Here is a 20,710-nt window from a genome sequence, read left to right as displayed (position 1 = left end):
GACTGATTCATAAGTAACTTAAGTGCATCCCAGAAAAGCAACCCAAAACCCTTTGAAGGAAAACAACAAAATTCAGCACTCAACAAAGTATAGGGTACAATTTCCAGCATCCAATCAAAAATTACTAGACAGGCAAAAAAGCAGGAAAATTTGACCCACAAAAAAGAGAAAAATCAGTCGATAGAAACTTACCCAGAAATAACAGAGATGATGGAACCAGCAGACATAGACTTGAAACAGTTATTATAAATATGTTCAAGGATTTAAAGGAAAGCATGAACATGAGGAGATAAAGATATAAATATGATTCAAATAAAACCTCTAAAGGTAGAAATATATAACATCTGAAATAGAAAAACATCACTAGATGGAATTAACAGCAGGTTATTTGCTGCAGAAAAAATAATCAATAAACCCTAAAAGATAGCAATAAAAACTCTCCAGATAGTTTCTGTATAAAAGAAAAGATTTTTAAAAAGAAAGAAAAGAAGAGAGAAAGAGAGAGTGGGAGGGAGAGAGAGAGAAATAAAAAAATTTTTTTTGAAGAAACAATAGCAAAATTTTTCCAAATTTAATAAATAGTATAAATCCACAGATCCAGGAAACACAGTGAATTCCAAGTAGAAAAAATGGAAACAACATCATAATAATTTTTCTGACAACCAATGATAAAAAGAAAAATTTTAAAGCTGGCAATTAAAAGACATATTGTGTATGGGGGATAAGAGATAAAAGTGAATACAATTTTTTTTGGTCAGAAACTAGACAAGCTAGAAGACAATGGCATATCTTTAAAGTGCTGACAGAAAAAAAAGGCAACCTATATCCACTAAAAATATTCTTTGAAAATGAAGACAAAAATAAAGATATACTAGGACAAAATCCAACAGACCACATCCCCAGTAGACCTACACTACAAGAAATAGAAATGTTAAAGGAAGCACTTCAGCTTCAGGGAAGTGATATCAGGCAAAACTAGGTCTACATGAAAGAATGAAAAGTGCTACAAATGGCAAATACAGACAGTCCCTGACTCATGATGGTTCAACTACTCAATTTTCTGACTTTACAATGGTGCAAAAGTGATATGCATTCAGTACCAATGGTACTTCAAGTACCCATACTACTATTCTCTTTTTCACTTTCAGTATAGTATTCCATAAATCACATGAGATATTCAACACTTTATTATACAATAGGCTTTGTGTTCGATGATTTTGCCTAACTGTAGGCTCATGGTTAAGGTAGGCTATCCTATGCTATGATGTTCAGTAGATTAGGTATATTAAATGCATTTTCAACTTATGATGGTTTATTGGGACACAAACCCCATCATAAGTCTAGGAACATGTGTATATGGGTAACTACAAAAGACTTTTTCCTCATTTGTAAAGTTCTGAAAAGATAATTGGCTGTTTAGAGTAAAAATAATAACATATTGAGGCAGTTACAACATTTAAAAGTGAAATATGTGACCACAATAGCACAAAGGAAGGGAGGTGAAAAATGGGAGTATACAAAATTAGAGAAAGAGAATAGCACAATGAAGGGTACCCATGTATCTTCTCTCTAAATCATCAATTGTTAAAAATTTGCCACTTTTATCTATCTATGTATCTATCTATAATTCAACATTGAAAGTAATATGCTGACATGAGGACACATTATCCATAAATACTTCAACATGTGTCCTCCTAAGTACAAGGATAATCTCCTACATAGCACAATACAACTACTACACTCAGAAAATGTAACATTGATACAATACCATCATCTACATCCATACAAAAATATACCCAGTTGTCCATAGACCACATGCTTTGAACTCAAAATTGAGAATCTCTCCCACAAGGAAGTTCCCCACCATTAGGATTACAGTAGTTCCTCAGTGCCCATAGGAATTAGTTCCAAGACCCCCAAGGATACCAAAATCTGAGGATGTCCAAGTTCTTGATATGAAATGGTGTAGTATTTGCATATAACCTACACGTATCTTCCCATACACTTTAAATCATCTCTAGATTACTTACAATAGCTAATGCAATGTAAATGCTGCGTAAATAGTTGTTGTATTGTATTGTTTAGGCAATAATGACGAAAAAAATAGTCTGTGCATGTTCAATACAGACACAACCATTCGTTTTTTTCCCCCCCCGAATATTTTCAAGATATAGTTGATTGAATCCACAGATTCAACCCACGGACATGTAGGGCTGACTGTGTGTCTTTCACCCTCTTATCTGCACAACAAAAGAAAAACTCTTGGTTTGTTCTCATTTCTGTGAAATTTCAGGTCAGCTACTCTTTTGTGTGAATGTTTCTAAGTCAGGTGTCCATCTGTATTTATTTTTGTTACTTTTGATTTTTTTTGTGTAATTCTTGGATAAAAGTCCATCTCCCCCACAAGACTATTTTATAAGGGCAGAGATTGTTTTTCCATAGACCCAAATGTATTCCCAGAACAAAGTAAGTGCTTGACACATAGTAGGCATTCAATAAATATTTATGGAATGAATGAATAGATAAAGGGTTTAAATTGGGGAAATGCCTATATCTCCTTTATATCTCTGCATATCATTGAATTGAGCCCTCAATGAGAGTAAAATAGATCCTTGTCAAGTAAAGGAATATTCAGCATCATAGAAATGTGCTTTGAACTGTTCCTTTTGCACTTTCCTTGGACATTTAAGGAGCAGAGGAGAACTATAGGGGATACTGGATTTTATCTTCAATTCACTGCACTGAAATGCAGGAATTTGGTAACTATGGGGAGAACTATTGATATAACTGGGAAAATAGAAGAATTAATTTTACATAATTTTCATATAGCCACACAAAACTCTCATTTATTATGCACTTACTAAGTGTCAAAACTGTGCTAAATACTTTAGGGTACATTTTAAATTTTATTTATTTTTTAAAGTCAGATTTATTGAGGTATACTTGACTCAGTAAAATTCATACTTTTTAAGTGTACAATTCTGTGCATTTTGACAAGTGCACATAGTCCTGTAACTACCATCACAATCATGATGTAGAACATTTCCTTCACCCCCCCAAAAAAATTCCCTTATGTCCCTTTACACGCATTATTTAATCCTCCTAACTACCTAAGTAGGTATCCCTATTTATTATTATTCCCATTTTTGGAGAAGAAAAACTGAAGCTAAGAGCAGTTGAGTAATTTATTGAGGGTTACATATTAAATGGCAGAGCTTAGACTCCCACCAATGTCTTCCTGACTCCAAATCCCATGACTGAAGTACTTCACCATGCCATTCTTACTTTGTAGTGCTGTATTCCATTTGTTCAACATGTTATTTCTCATTTTGTTACACAATGAAATGGCTGGGGAGCTGTAACAACAGGAGAAAATTGAAATGAACATTTCAAAACTGCTAATAAAAGGGTAAATGAATTACATGATAGATTATATGTCAGATTAGAGGTGTACACTCTCTATATCACACAAGATTAAAAGCAAATAAATACATAATTCATTGATGTGGTAGTAAATATTCCAGTAGCTTGTCAGTTTTAATTTTACTTCACCACCAAGAAACCCATTAGTCTCTTGAATCTAGAAATATTCTGGGTAAAATGTGGGAATTGGTGGCTGTCTGATGTGTCAGACACAGGTGGTCCCTGTCCTCAAGCAGCTAACCATTGAGTTTTACAGATAAAACTGCTTTATGGTTTTATTTAGAGTTCTGCCATGATGGTAGCCCTAGTTGGCCCCTGGCTCTGTTTTATTCTCCCTGATTTCCAAAAACATCTCCACCAATTGTTGCTGAAAAAGCAGCATAAGCCACAGGGTCAGCCTTATAGAGCTAACATTATCACATCCTCACCTAAAGCCTCTCTGCTGTTTCAGGCTATAGGAAACAACTAATTATTTTAGTCAACACCTAAAACCTAGTCCATTTTAGAAATATGTGTTAACAATTCTCAAAACATGTATTTTATTAAAGAAGTTGTTAACACTAAGAGTGGGAAAACATTTCCATTGCACAATCTAAAATTAAATAAGTGCTTTGAGCTAATCATATATCCATATTTCACACACTTCTTTTTACCTAGACATTTGCTTGTGTTGCATAATTTTGTTGTTCTCCTATCTATATTCAATCAGACTTCTATGGACCCTGGTGATGCTATTATTACAAACATAATTGCCATTAACCAACTTTGAGTCCTAGGAGACACGCGCTAAAAATTTTCTCCTTGTTTTTTTTTTTTTACTATTTCTTAATATCATTAATATTAATTCTTTAGCAAACTTAAGAATGCCTAGAGAGAGTGATTCATTGGTTAATTATAGACAGTCCTCACTACATAAATAAGGCCTGTGTACATAGTTTAGGATTTCTCAATATGCCAACAATGTATTAGAATGATCCTGTATCATTTTTATTTTATTATATTATGGCTGCAAATTTATCCTCCAAAGGCAATATTTTTAACACAGGGAGAGTGATCTAAAGCCAAATATGGTAAATAAAGTAGATGACTCAACATATGGCTTTTTTCCAAAGGTGGGGGAATAATTAGCTGTATTTACAAAGTAATGTGAATTGTTTCTCTTGTGTGTTTAACTGGCTTCAAAGGCACCTGCAAAGAAGTTTTGCTGATGCTTTGAGTAATTACATTATTGTTCAATATGTGTGTAGTCTTCTAGTGTTTCAATTTTGAAAAAGAACAACATATTTTATGTTCCATTATGCTAGTTTAAAAATAAATCACCTGACTTTGTAGTGTTATGTTAATTAATTTAATGGTATCACTATAAAGTTAATAGAAAGTCTCCATTCAAGGAATTCATTTTAGCTATAAAGTGAATTTACTGGCAATTGGGAGTTAACACTGGAATTTTTAATAAAATACATCCTTTAGTCAATCAATAATCATTGTTCAGAGTATAGCTATGTGCTATATAGGGTCTAAAACATCCTTTAGGAGTTTAAAATTTAGTTGGACACATAAGACTAATAAATTTTACATGATTAGAGGATAAAATAAAGAAGTTGCTGCTTTAATGTGAATTTTTTTCATTAACATTAGTTTAATAGTGTAATACATAAAAACTCATGATAAACTTTAGTCTCTTTTCTTAGCCATTCCTTAGCCCACTGTTACTCCTCTTCTCTTCCCAGCTTGGCCTAAATAGCTAACGAGGACAACACTCATGCCTGATTTGCTAACACAAATTGCTCGGATGAAGTCGTGTTCTGAAACTAAGATATGATACATCTGCATACCACACAGGCTGAGCATTGCCTACTCATAGTAAATGGAGAGCATTATATAATTCTCCCAGATGAGTGAGCAAAAGAGAGGACATAATTATTATACGAAGAAATTAAAATAACAATCTTCCTTCTCATTTGTAATACTTATTAAGGTGTATGAATTAAATATTACTGAATTATTTATTCATATTTGCCCTGTTCTGAAAAAGGATTTGTGGCTGATGAGTGAAATACAGGTAACACATAAGCAATGGGCTGTGTAGGTTGATTTAGAAAAATAGAATATAATTTCATACACTGTAGTAATGGCATAACAAAGGTAGCTTAAGTGTTTAAGCAGTCAGTTTCAAATGCTGCTTAACTTACTAGTCATCGGTAACTTAAACATGGGATAATCTAGCCCATTTGTTATTAATTATACTTATTATCTAGAAGTCCTAAGTGAATCAATCAATTCAATTCAAAAGTTTGTATAATTTATTTTCTCCTACTGAATTGACATCGGCTATGATGCACCCACCCAATTATCTAAATTATGGAATGCTAGATTCAAGCCCATAGTACCAGATTTTGGACAAAGTGTCATTTTTTTTTTTTTTTTTGAGACAGAGTCTCACTTTGTTGCCCAGGCTAGAGTGAGTGCCGTGGCATCAGCCTAGCTCACAGCAACCTCAAACTCCTGGGCTCAAGCAATCCTCTTGCCTCAGCCTCCTGAATAGCTGGGACTACAGGCATGCGCCACCATGCCCGGCTAATTTTTTCTATATATATTTTTAGCTGTCCATATAATTTCTTTCTAGTTTTAGTAGAGACAGGGTCTCGCTCTTGCTCAGGCTGGTCTCGAACTCCTGACCTCAAGCGATCCACCCGCCTCGGCCTCCCAGAGCGCTAGGACTACAGGCGTGAGCCACCGCGCCCGGCCATGATTTTTAAAAGTAGAATTAAATGAGATCATATAGCAGACATGGCTAGTTGTTCACCCAATATTCATTTCTCCTTCTTCAAGATAATGCAGGAAAGTGGACCCCAAAACTGGGAACCCAGATTTGACAGAATCTTGCTATTCCTAAAAGGATTCTTAGCTACTTTTTAGTCTGAGGAGGCTGGAGTGCCGAGATGGTCTCTTTTTGTTCCTGTGCCAAAGTTCTTGTTCCTGGGGTGAGCATGTGTCTGAAATATTTAACCCTTTGAAAAGAGATCTGTGCCTTATGGGGGGTACTCAATATCCTCTCTCTTCTCCCAAGAATTTTAGGACCTGGATGGTGTTTTTGTCAGAATCTTCTCTAGTCAGGCTAGATATTAACAAGTCATCAACCTATTGTAGAAGGTGCCCTTTGGGTAGCTGCAATTCCCTTAACTCCTCTGCCAGTGCATTCCCAAATAGATGGGGGCTGTCTCTAAAGCCTTGGCATAAAATGATTCAGGTACATTGGGACATAATATGTGTGACTGGCATCCTTGGGGACTTGGGTCAGTATGGTATAAGGGTTGGGGACTATTGGATGAACTGGGACCACTGCCTCATTGACAGCCCCCAGATCCTGGACAAATTACTACTATACTTCCCACTCAGTTTCTTTACAGGGGAATGGGGGTGTCATGCAGGGATTGACAGGGCCACAACAACCCATATTTCAAAAATTTTGTTATCGGGGATTTGACACCCCACTGGGCCTCAGATCTCAAAGGATATTGTTTCTTCCATGGGTAACTAAGATTAGGTTTTCAAGTAACCTGGAGTGTGGGTACATTAACAGCTCTACCAGAAACCTCTACATCCCAAAACAGGGGTGTACTTGAGAACCGGTATGCGGTGGAAGGGAGGTCTTTATCTATGCTAAGGCAGGTACTTAGAGCTAAAGTAGTGTCCCTCGCTGGCCTGTTACTCTTTCATGAGGTTCCCCAAATTGAACTGTGGCCTGTAATTGGGACAATGAGTAGTCTCTTCCCAGCAAGGGAGTAGGACATCCAGGCATAAGTAAGAACCTGTGGGAAAATACATGGTTCCCCATGGTGCAACCAAGAGGGTGAGTAAATCTCCTGATCCTTGACTGACCATCAATCCCCATTACTGTACAGGAACAGGAGGACAGTGGCCCTGAGAAACGGGTCAGTGCAGAGAAAGCAGCTCCTGTACCCAGTAAGAACTCAATGTACTTACTTGCCACATCAAGGGTTACCCGAAGCTCTTCTGTGGAGATGATAAGGTGTCCAGCAGGAGCCGTGGGGGCCCTCAGGCCCCATCAGTCCTCCCAGCCATGAAGGGTTCAGGTGACCCAGGCCCCTTCAAGTTCCCTTTGGAGCTTGGAACAATCTGTCTTCCAATGGCCCCCCTGCTTGCAGAAGGCACACTGATTCAGGCCCAAGGACCAGCAAGTCGGGGGCTCTTGTCTGGGTATCCCAGATGCCACCAACCTCACAACATTTCTTTCAGAGGCATAACTCAGAGGTAGCAGGGAGCTTAAAGCAGCTGCTAATGATTTTGCCTTTCGAACATTTCTTTTGGTTTTCCCTGCCTCCTCTGTCCTGTCCGTATTATTGTAAACTCCAAAGGCCATGTCTAAGAGTTGGTTCACGGGGGGTTGAGGTCCTATAGCAGCCTTTTGCAGCTGTCTCCTGATGTCAGGGGCAGATTGGGAAATAAAATGCACACCCAGAAGAGCACAGCCCTCTGAGGGGCCTGGGTCTGCATTAGGACATTTTCTGATCGCCTCAACCAAGCAGCCCTGAAACAGAGCAGCATTTTCATCCCTCCCTGGAGTCACTTCCCTAACCTTGTCATAATTAACTGGCTTAACCACACAGTTTTTCATGCCTTCTATCAAATGACTTAGCATGTGGTTTCTGTGCTCAAGATCTGAGGAGCCCCTCTGATAATTCCACTGGGGGTCCAGATGTGGAACAGCATCTTTCCCCTCCACAATAAACAGCATGACCCTGATTTTGAGTGGCCACCCCATCTGCATGTTCACAGGCAGTGCCTAGAATTCTCTGTTTCTCGTCTACTGTACAGCAAGTGGACAATAATATTTGTGAGTCATGCCAAGTCAAGTCTAAACATAGGGTCAGCTTAACAAATTCCTCAATAAACCTCCCTGGATCCTCTGAAAACCAACCAAATCTTTCTTTACATAAAGCCACATCAGATATACAAAAAGGCACGTGTACTTTGCTCATCCCCCATCTCCAGTCAGCCACTTCCCACAATGGACACAGGTTTGATTTTAGAGGTTGATATTGGGCCCCACTCCTGGTAGTACTAATAGGGCCTGCGCCCCTACTTCTTCAGGCAGCAGACGATATAGATTGGGACTGGTTGGAAAAGGAGGAGGGTTCCTGATGACCCTGGCGTGGAGTCCTATGCTGGAGAACTGGCAAAACCACCCTCAGAGTCAGGAGACTGAGAAGGCTGGGGGGTGGGGAGGGGCGTTGGCCATCTGGGGGAGCAGCCAGGAGAGGATCATCTATGATGTCCAGCACAGTGTCTTGGGGCCTGAGAGTAATATGAGCCAGACACATCCTACAATTATTTCTTAAATGTGGATCTTGGTAGAGGGCAATAAAAGCCTGTACATGGGAACTTCACCCCATTTTCCCTCTCTTTTACAGATAAGTCCAATTGTAAAATTGTGTTATAGTTCAAAGAACCATTCTCGGGCCACATTTTCTGGTCTCCCGGCTTGTACTGGGCCCAGGCAGTATTGCAATAGAATGTAAGTTTCTTTCTCTTTAGACCTTAAGCTTAAATTTATCCCTGTTGCTGAGGAGGCACCCTAGTGGGGAATCCTTCAGAATACTTGCAGATGCCCCCATATCTGACCACAGTACAGTATCAACTTGATACAGGGGTCCTCCTAAGCCTAGCAAAAAACCAGTTGTCTCTTGTAGTCCCACCTTCCCCTTTCCTCTAAGAAAATGTATAATGTGATTGTTGCTAACTCCTGCAGAGAGGGCACAGGTATAGCTAACAGTGCACCACGAAGGTGAATTGTGAGATGTATGTGAGCAAAGGAATGGTGGCTGCATCCACCCATAAAGGGGATACAATTAAAAAAAAAGATGTTTTAACAAGCAAAGTATAGAAGGAGAGTTGAAAACAAGGTGACTAAAATCAGGATTTTCAGAGCACATACAGCAATGAAACCCAGAGAAGTAACTATGGTCTGAATTCCATAGTAGGCAAAGAAAGCATCCAGGAAGCGACTATGAGGGTTCCTGTACCAAAAGCTGAGGACCCCAGAACATCTGGGGGAGCGATGTCCAACAGCGATCCCAAAGGCACACACCCTAACACAAATTGGGGTCACAGAACAATATGGGGGTTGTTCAGCGGGGCTCCCCCTCCCATATAACACATTGACTGCCACACTAGAAAAAAAATTTTCCCTGGAGCCATGGTGTTTTATTAAAACAAAAGGATGCTTTCTAAGTTGTTATTTTTTATTGTTTTCTGTGTGTGAGTTATATGCAATGCAATCCACGTTTTTAGAATTAAATTGTCAATATTAATTGTAACAATGAAAACATCAAGTAAGATTTTCACAAACCAACTGCAGAACTTTGCTTTATGAGGCCCTGGGCTCAAAACTAGCCTGAGTTAATTATTAATACAACTCACATGGCAGTCAATGTGTTAAACCAGACAGGGCAATTTCCGGGAGTTGCTATGGCATTTGTAAGCTGTCCGGACACTAGTGAGAGTTCCTTTTAGCATGCTAATGTATTATAACTAGTGTTATAATGAGCAGTGAGGGTAACCTGAGGTCATTTTTTCTGTCACCATCTGGGCTCCAACTGGTTTTGGCCGGTTTCTCTATCTCCTGTTTCATCAGAAACTTTGGTTCAGGGCTTATGACTATTTGGTAAGGCCTGCTGGTTCCCTGTCTCAAGAACATTACCCTGATTCTCTTTGCGGTAAGAAATGTGTCCAACTGAAAATACTTTATTTCCCAGTCTGCTTTCCAGATAAAGGTAGTCACTTGACACAATTTTGACCAGTGAGATGTGAGTAGATGTTCCTGGATGGGGGCAGTCAGGGGAGGGTTGCCTTCTTAAATGAAATAATAAACCTTTGAGAGGAAAAAGTCCTTGGCCTCCATCCTTTCTGTCTTCTTTTCTTTTTCCTTCCTGTCACATAGATGTTATGCCAAAGAAGCCATCTTATGGCCCAGAGGATTATGGGGCAGGAAGATAAAAGCATCCTGGAACAATGATGCCATCCTGGAGCCACTACCCAAGACCTAGACTTCTTGTAATGTGAAGAAATACGTCTCTATTTTGGTTGAGTTTTCTGCCATCTGTGTTCAGATTACATAGACTATAAAGTGCCCAAAGTGAGAGCCAAAAAATGGTACCTACTATATGTGACATTTGGTAAATAGGAAATATTTTAGGAAAGCTTTAATTAACTAATAAATTAACATGAAACAAGTGAGGGATTCTAATAGCAGGGAGGTTAAAATAATGATATTATTAATAATTATTATTATAGTTAATTTTTTGAGTGCTCACCATATACTGGGCACTGTGCTGTATTTTATATATATATATTATAAATATAACATTTAAACATATATAACATGTAACATATATAACATATATAAACAAATAGCATGTTTATGTATGTTATATATGAAATATATATAATTTGGTATTATAATAACCCAAGAGGCAGCAACTATTGTTATCCCTATTTTATAGGTGAGAAGAATGAAGGATAGACAGGTTAAATCTGCCCAGGCACAATGACTCACACCTGTAATCCTAGAACTCCAGGAGGCCGTGGTGGGAGGATTGCTTGAGGTCAGGAGTTTGAGACCAGCCTGAGCAAAAGCAAGACTCCGTCTCTACCAAAAATAGAAAAAATTAGCCAGGTGTTGTGGTATGTACCTGTAGTCCCAGCTACTTGGAAGGCTGAGGCAGGAGGATAGCTTGAGTCCAGGAGTTTGAGGTTGCAATAAGCTAGGATGATGCCACTGCACTCCAGCCGGGGCAAAAGAGCATGACTCTGCCTCAAAAGAAAAAAAAGAAAGGTTAAATCATTTGTCCAAGGTTACACAGCTAATTGATGGTAGGGCTAGGCTTCATAATGTTTTGCAGTGCTTCTCCTTAATCTTCCATCCTGCCACCACCACCACTCCATACCCAGTTGACAGGATCCAGCCAAAATATAAAAGGGACAAAATAGAAATTTGACTTAGTCTAGGCATAAACAGGCAAGGAGGAGTGGACAAATAGAGTTGCCCAAAGAGGAATAGAGGAAGAAAGTGCTCACAAAACAACATCCAGTGTCAGATTAAGACATGTAGGCAAAAAAGCAATTCAGGAGCAAGTCATTATGAATAGGTTTATCTGTTAATGCCTAAATAGCTAGTATATGAGTGTAAGGAACTATAGAGAAATCTAGAAGGGAAAAGTGATGGTCTGAAACCGTGGTCAGGAGATGCAAAGATTAGATCTTCTTGACAGCAAAGAGCAGTTTATAATATTGGACTTTCATTTACACTGATGTATATGTATTAAAAGACAGTAAGTATTTGTTAATTAAAGTGTGATGGTGGCCAGGAGACTATACCTCACAGACCATGAGTGAGAGTAAATGACCAAGGTCCCAATGGCTGCACTCTGAAATTCTTGCTTCCCACATGGAGCTCCTGGCCAGTGACTGAGCGTGGAGGAGACTTTGGCTTGAGGACTCCTCAAAATTTCTTGCTGTACCTTCCTTAGGCTACACTGGCTTCCATCCTTTGCCTTCTCCTTTTAGTTTTTATTACAAAATTTTTACAGGGGTACAAATGTTTGGGTTTGCTATTGCATTTGCACCGCCCAAGTCAGAGCTACAAGCATATCCCCCCCACACCGTGCGTACTGCACCTATTAGCTGTGAATACTTTGCCTTCTCCTTCCCTCCACTGACTGTTGGCTCTCCCAGCCCCTTCTGTCTCCCTCCCACTTTCTGTCACAGGGATTTCTCCTGATAACATCTGTGCAAGTTTAATCCCATCTTGGCTTCTGCTTCTGGGAGGACCCAGACTAATGCAAGTGATAAATGACTCCTTATGAAAATGCCTCCAGTCTAGATTTCTTTCTCAAACTCTAGATCTCTTTAGATGTTACCATAAAATTCCGTAAGAATACTTCACAGGTAATCTCATCCCACCTTTTTAATAGACTTTATTTTTTACAGCAGTTTTAGGTTCACAGCAAATCTGAACAGAAGGTACAGAGATTTCCCATGTCCTCTGCCCCCACAAATGCACAGCATCCGCCATTAACATTGCCCACCAGAGTGGTATATTTGTTACAATGGATGAAACTACATTTACACATCATTATCACCTAGTATCCACAGTTTACATAAGGGTTCATTCTTGGTGTTATACAATCCATAGGTCTGGACAAATTTATAATGACAAATATTCACCATTCTAGTATCATACAGAGTAGTTTCACTGCCCTAAGAATCCTCCATGCTCTGACTGTTCATCCCTTTCTCCTCCCAAGCCCTGGCAACCACTGATGTTTTTACTGTCTTTGTAGTTTTGCCTTCTCCAGAATGTCATATACTTGGGATCATACAGTATGTAGCCTTTTCAGACAGGCTTTTTTCACTTAGCAATGTGCATTTTAGTTTCCTTAAATCTCTTTTCATGACTTTGTGGCTCATTTTTTTTCAGCACTGAAAAATATTTCATTGTCTGGATATATCCCAGTTTATTTATCCATTCACCTACTGAAGGATGTCTTGGCTGCTTCCAGTTTTGGCATTTATGAATAAAGTTGCTACAGAAATTCATGTGGACCCAAGTTTTCAACTTCTTTGTGTAGATACCAAGGGCTCCATAGAGGGGCCTCAGGGACTGCAGGGAGAGGTAAGATGGAGGCTCAGCCAGTCCCACTCTCCTTCAGCCTGAGTAGCAGCAGCACAATCATCTTGGCATTTTACATAGAGCATTCTGGGGAAAGTGCGGAAATGGATTGGAGGAAGGCCAGACTGACAAGTGTCCCAAACTAGGAGAGTGACAGTAAGAGAGGAAGAGTACGGAAGTGGACAGAATTGAGAGTCAGGAGAAAGAAAAGACAGTATTGGGGATTAAATTCTGAACAAGTCCTCATCTTTGACAGTGTTGTATCTTTGCATATTCTGTTCCTTCTGCCTAGAGCAGGGGTTCCTGACCTTATTTATCTATCCTTTTTTTTTTTTTTTTTTTGCAATAGATCTCTTAGTCTAGTAAAGCCTTTGGAGCCTTTCTTAGAATAATGTATTTAAATGCATCCACATACATATTATTACAAAGAAACCCCATTATATTAATAACACAGTTACCAAAATATTAGGAAAACAAGTTTGTGTTATATTTCTTTATTAATGCACAAAATAATAAGGTCTCACAGTGGGCCTAATATCTACTATAATTTCAAAGTAGTGATGAGTATAAATATTTCAAGGATCTGAATCAACTAAGTTGAATATATCCATGTTTCTACTGGTGACAAGTTACACGTATTGCTCATATTACTCCAGTTTGTGCCCTGAATTTATAATGGAAGGAAATGCTAACATTCAAACTGGAGGTGAGTGAAAATAAAGATGAAATTACTTTCCCATCCAAATTCTTCAAACCCCTGCATCAGAACTATGGATCCGTTGGTTAGTGCCCCTGGCCCTAACCTTCCTTGTCTACCTGCTGTGCTCTAGTCACCCCCTAAGGGTTCTCTTATACGTTGCTACTAGTTGTTCTTGAAGGTAGATTCCGATGGCAAGTTGTATATAGTTTTATTACAGCCTGTTGGGGACGGTTGCAGTCATTTGCTTATTTGTCAGTTCTCTCCCACACTGGAATGTGAGTGCCTTGTGAGCAGAAATGATTTCTGATGCATCTTAGTGTCCTGAGCGCCTTGCACAGTATTGTGCATAAAAGCCTCTTGAATGAACAAACACACTGTTCTGTGAGAACATTAATCATTTCATCAATTGCTGGCGAAGGGTGAGGGTTGTAGAAAATGATACTTTATTTGTATGGATCTTGTAGTAATGTATAAACTTCATGTTATGGTTAGTGAATGAAAAAGAATGTTAGAAAAACTGCCTAAAATAAGGCATAAACAAAATAAAGGTGCATTAGTTGTAGATAGAAATATGTGGCAAGCAGAACATGAAAGAATCTTGTTTAAAAAGAATAGATTTAATTTTGCCTTTTGCTCTCATGGCAATTCAACCGAGATTAACTGGTTCTCTATGGAGAATTTTAGATCAGGGGCCGAGAAGCAGTCTTGGACACCTGAGAGAGGTGAAGTGTCAGGCTGCCTGAAGATTGTTTTTGACTTCAGTCTCTCAATGGTTAGAAGCATGTGAGTTTAACACAAAGCCCTTCACTTGCAGGTTCACCTAATTTTGTATTTGTGAGCAGGAATGCTTTCTAAAGAGGACCTCAAATTGTATGAGCACAGAAACTCTGGTTAGAATATTAGGAAAATGTTTCAGAATAATGCCCAGCCATACTTTGTATGTGTTTATTAAATAAATAGTGTATATGTGATGAAGTTTTCTAACTTCCCGACATAAAGTATCTTACATTTGCAGAATATACTCACAACACCCCAAGAATGAACTTGATCATTGGTTTCATCCCAGCTTTTGATCATTCTTTATTTCTTTCCCTTAATACCTAAACTCTCCCTTCTCTCTCAGCCTCTTAAATCATGCTAGTCGTTTACAGCCCATGATAATAAATGAATCATGATAATAAATGAAACATGATAATGGTTATAGAGTGTTTCTGTTGTGTTGTTTAGAGAACATGAAAAGTATACCATGGCATGCTTTTAGCAATTCCTCCAAAGGAGAAAGATAATGAGGTAAGGGCTGACTATACCATCAGATCCTGGAGGTGAGAGTAGGAAAAGATAATGATTATAAAACAGGCTTTTCAAAAATTCAGCAGTTATCCACAACAGACTTTTTAAAAAGGCAAACTGAATTCCTCAATTAAAAGAAAATTAGATGTTTTAAACTATACTGCTTGTCTCTAAAATTCAAAGAGAGCCTTTAGGAATATACTGTCTCTGCCCATTCTGACAATTAGTATATGTGGACAAATTATCCTACAGAAAGGTCTTCAGCATAATAATTGTTGAAAAAACTCTCCATTAAATTTAAAGTACATTTTAAAGTAAAAAAGAGCAATCATCTAATTATTCTCCTCTGTAATTAAATATGAATTACATTTTATTTTATTTAAAAAACACATTGTACCCTGAAAAGACACAGAGGAAACTTAAATGATGCATAGTACCAGGTAAAAAAAGTTAATTTGTAAAAGCTACATACTTTATGATTCCAATTACATGACATTCTGGAAAAAGTAAAACTATGGAGACAGTAAAATGATCAATGGTTTCCAGAGGTTGTGGGGAAGGAGGGATGAATAGGCAGAGCACAGAGGATTCTCAGGGTAGTGAAACCATTTTGTATGATACTACGATAGCGGATACATGTCATTGTAAATTGTCAGAACCTATGGAATGTACAACACCAAGAGTGAATGGTAATGTAAGCCATGGACTTTAGGTGACAATGCTGTATCAACATAGGTTCATTGATTGTACTCAATTTACCACTGTGGTGCAGAATGTCAACAGTGGGGGTGGTTGTGTGTGTGTGGGGGGGGATGTGTACAGGGTATAGGGAACTCTAGGTACTTTTTGCTCCATTTTGCTGTGAACCTAAAACTACTCTAAAAAAAGAACACATTGCCCCCTCTTTCAAGTTTAGCGTCTAATAACTTAAAAGTATGAATTATATTTTTGAAAAAGAATCCATGGAACTATGGGTTTTGATACATATAACTTACAATCTATGTGTATAATATATTAACCATTAAAAACTATGAAATGATTTTTTAAGTGCCATTTTAGTTATGACTTTTGCCTTTCTGAACTTCTATGACACTTTTTCCCTTGACCACTCCCACTTGGCATTATTGCTAAACCTCTTGTGTAATGCTCTGTTTCCCACTCTAGATTGTAAGCAATTCTAAGGGAGATCTGTGACTTAGCTTCCTGTATATTCCCTCCTTCCCTGGGGAGAGGACACTTTCAGCAAAAGGAACAGGGTGAGCAAAGGCACAGGAGGATAAGACTGAGCTCAGAGGGAGACCAGGAGCCAGACAGGTGATAGGAGATGAACCTGGAAAATGAGATTTGAGTTAGATTTGGATTTTTGTTCTGTAGGCAATGAGGGTTTGTTTCTTGTAGAAACAGGGCAGGGGCATAATGAGAACTGTGCTAAAGAAGATTGCCCTAGCCGGGCGCGGTGGCTCAGGCCTGTAATCCTAGCACTCTGGGAGGCTGAGGCGGGTGGATCGTTTGAGCTCAGGAGACCAGCCTGAGCAAGAGCGAGACCCTGTCTCTACTAAAAAAAAACTAAAAAAATAGAAAGAAATTATATGGACAACTAAAAATATATACAGAAAAAATTAGCCTGGCATGGTGGTGCATGCCTGTAATCCCAGCTACTCGGGAGGCTGAGGCAGTAGGATCGCTTAAGCCCAGGAGTTTGAGATTGCTGTGAGCTAGGCTGACGCCACGCCACTCTAGCCTGGGCAGTGAGACTCTGTACAATGGATTGGCACTGGTGAGGAGAGGCATAGAAGCCTAATGAAGGACATAAAAACAACAGCTCCCATTTATCGAGAGCTCACTATGAGCCAATTCGATAAATGTTTTATGTGCATTATTCTGCTTAATCTTTACAAGTCCATGAGGCAGGACCTATCATTATCTTTAGTTTATCTAGAGGAAAATGGGGAAGGTTTGCAGAAGTTACTTACGAGCCAGGTTCCTGGGCATATGATCGGTTCAGTTGCACAGGGCCTGGCATTTGCTTTAACGCTCTGCTGTTGCCGTATCGAAATTCTTCATTGTTAAACGAAGGGTCCTCATTTTCACTTTGCACTGGACATCACAAACTATGTGGCTAGTCCTGGTCTAATAATTTTGCCTGTGGCCACACAAGTAATAGATTTTGGAGCAGGGATTTAAGAGTCCATGTCCTCAACCACTCAGCTATGCTGCACTAGCCCATGATCCAAGAACAAACCAGTGAGAGAATGTGAAGGAGAAGGGATGGATTTGAAAGAGACTGTCAGAATTAGTACTGACGAAGTTTAGAAGGTTTTGTTTTCCAAATTAAAATAATTTTGTTGTCAAAACTTTTTTAGGATTTTACAAGATCTTTTAAAATAACCAGAGATTTGCTATTGTGAAACACCTTCTGCTGTATCATTAAGGGTGCTGTTACCTGGCCTTGCTAGCTGGGGAGCCCAGAGCTTTACCTCCGGTCGACTGCGACACCTGCTGTCAACAACGTGGTATTGCAAGAATTTATTTTGCTGTTTTAGGAATCAAGCTGCTTTTTTTTTTTTTTAAATTTTTAAATTTGCCCTTAAGTTTTACACTTGCTAAATTACTTCTTTCTGTACTCATTGAAAAAAACAGATTGAAAAACTGTCTGACTAATATGCCCTAGTTTTTAATAAGAGATTTTTATAGAAAAAATTCTTATGGGAACAGTCAAATAATTGGATTCAAATATATTTTTAGAATAATATTAATTTGTAGAGTGAAAAATTAGAACCCAGATGCATAGCAGTTATGAATGTATATGTATCTCCAAAGAAAATCTGGCATATTTCTGTAATTTACTCCTACAGAATCCGTCTGTATAGACAAGTAGTAGGTAAAGAGTACTCAAGTCTCTGGAATCACAGAATCTTATGACACAATATTTTCATAAAATCCCACATTTTATCGGTAGTAGTGATATAATTACATATGGTATTGTATAGTCCACATGGTAGTCTTAGGAAAATTGTTTCAAAATTATTATTTTAAAATATATACAGGCATACCTTGGAGATACTGCAGGTTTGGTTTCAAACCATCACAATAAAGTGAGTCACACAAATTTTTTGCTTTCCCAGTGCATATGAAAGTTATGTTTACATTATTCTGTAGTCAATTAAATGTGTAATAGCATTATATATAAAATGTACATACCTTAATTCAAAATACTTTATTGCTAAAAATGCTAATGATCATGTGAGCCTTCAGCAAGTTGTAATCTTTTTGCTGGTGGAGGGACTTGCCTCAAGGTTGATGGCTGCTGACTGATGAGGGTGGTGTGGTGGTTGCTGTAGGTTGAGGAGGCTGTGGCAATTTCCTAAAATAAGACAATGAAGTTTGCCATGTTAATTGACTCTTCCTTTCATGAAAGATTTCTCTGTAGCATGAGATGCTGTTTGATCACATTTTACTCACAGTAGATGTTTTTTCAAAATGGGAGTCAATCCTCTAAAACTCTGATGCTGCTTTATCAACAAAGTTTATGGAATATTCTAAATCCTTTGTTGTCATTTCAACAATGTTCACAGCATTGTCATCAGGATTGGATTCCATCTCAGGAAACTGCTTTCTTAGCTCAGCCATAAGAAGCAACTCCTCATCCGTTCAAGTTTTATCATGAGATTGTGGCACTCCAGTCACATCTTCAGAATTGACTTCTATTAATACTATTAACTTAATAATTCTAGTTCTCTTGCCATTTCCACCACATCCACAGGGACTTCCTCCACTGAAGGCTTGAATCTCTCAAAGTTATCCATGAGGGTTGGTATCAATTTTTTCCAAACTCCTGTTAATGTTGATATTTTGACATCCTTTCATGAATCAAATATTCTTAATGGCATCAAGAATGGTGAATCCTTTCCAGATGTTTTCAATTTCCTTCATCCAAATCCATCAGAGGAATCACTGTCTATGGCAGCTATAGCCTTACAAGATGTATTTTTTAAATATAAAACTTGAAAGTCAAAACTACGCCTGGATCCATGGGCTACAGAATGCATGTTGTATAAGCACTCATGAAAACAAGATTAATCTCCTTCTACATCTCCATCAGAGCTCTTGGATGACCAAGTGAATTATCAATGAGCAATAGTCTTTTGAAAGGAATCTTTTTTTTTCTGAGTAGTAGGTCTCAACAGTGGGCTTAAACTATTCAGTAAACCATGCTGTAAACAGATGTGCTGTCATCCAGGCTTTGTTGTTCCATTTACAGAGCATAGCAGAGTAAATTTAGCATAATTCTTAAGGGCTCTAGGATTTTCAAAATGGTAAATGAGCATTGGATTCAACTTAAACTTACCAGCTGCATTAACCCCTACCAAGAAAGTCAGTGTTCTTTGATGCTTTGACACCAGGCATTGACTTCTCCTCTCTGTGAAAGTCCTAGATGGCATCGTTTTCCATTATAAGGCTATTTCATCTACATTGAAAATCTGCTGTTTAGTGTAGCCACCTTTATCACTGATCTTAGCTAGATATTCTGGATAACTTGCTGCAGTTTCTCCATCAACAATTGCCACTTTACTTTGTACTTTTATGTTATGGAGGTGGTGTCTTTCCTTACATAGCATGAGCCAACTTCTGCTAGCTTCATACTCTTCTTCTGCAGCTTTCCCACCTCTCTTAGTCTTCACAGAATTGAAGAGAGTTAGGGCCTTGTTCTGGATTAGGCTTTGGCTTAAAGGAATATTGTGGCTGGTTTAATCTTCTATCGAGACCACTCAAACTGTCTCCATATCAACAATAAGGCTGTTTTGCTTTCTTATCATTCATGTGTTCAGTGGAGTAGTGCTTTTAATTTTTTTCAAGAACAGTTAAAATTTTGTGATCTGTAAGACCTAAGGGAAGGCTATAGATAAAGGTATGATGCAGGTTCTCCTAGAAACAATGCAAGCTGAGCAGAAGCTTCAAACAATAGATGGAGCCTAGTTTTTGTTTGGAATCATCTTCCTTGTTCCAATACTGCTTTAACCACCTCTTGGTGTCTCAGCTAAGAATGCCTGTCTCAGTTCAGCCTGGAAATCCACCATAGGTGCTTGCTGCTGCTGAGAACACCTTGGGTACAACTGACACTCTTGGTTGCTCAGTCAGTCAGTCTGTCCTGCGTTTGACTTGGACTTTCACCTGTGGCACGTGCTGTTCTGCAGTACATCTCAGGTATAAGTGATCCCTTGCTTGCTCCATCGCGTCACTGACCGCTCCTCAGGCTGAGGTGTCAGGCATCTCTGGCAGCCACCCTGCTCTCACATTTATCATATTTTCAAGCAAGCGTAAAATAAAACCCATTTCTGATATTCACTATGCTAGTTAGCAAACGTGATGTGGATCAAGATGGTGATAATAGACATCTTTGTGATAGCTGCATCTGGAGTGTGTATTGCTGATGTATTGCTACCTGACCACCATTGCAGCATAGAATTCTTGGTTTGGACAACTAGAATTGGAGCTTGAACCAGCACATGCATAATATCATACTGTGTATGCTGAAGTAGGTTAAAGTACATTACAGCAATCATACGAGTAGTCCAGTTTCAGCCTGTGGAATTTCAGTTTGC

At 38.6% G+C, this 20,710-nt stretch overlaps 1 protein-coding gene across 1 annotated transcript; it reads right to left on the bottom strand.

Annotated features, from left to right (window-relative positions):
- Positions 1 to 20,116: 20,116 nt before the first annotated feature.
- On the bottom strand, positions 20,117 to 20,339 carry LOC123633116 (SNRPN upstream reading frame protein-like). Its single transcript, XM_045544107.1, is given in 2 exon segments — positions 20,117 to 20,254; positions 20,256 to 20,339. Coding segments are annotated over 2 exon segments (216 nt in total). The 3' UTR covers positions 20,117 to 20,122.
- Positions 20,340 to 20,710: the final 371 nt, after the last annotated feature.

The sequence above is a fragment of the Lemur catta genome, chromosome 2, assembly GCF_020740605.2.
Source record: "Lemur catta isolate mLemCat1 chromosome 2, mLemCat1.pri, whole genome shotgun sequence".
Lineage (NCBI taxonomy): Eukaryota > Metazoa > Chordata > Mammalia > Primates > Lemuridae > Lemur > Lemur catta.
Note: the sequence above shows the minus strand (reverse complement) of the source record. Positions and strands in the feature narration are given on the sequence as shown.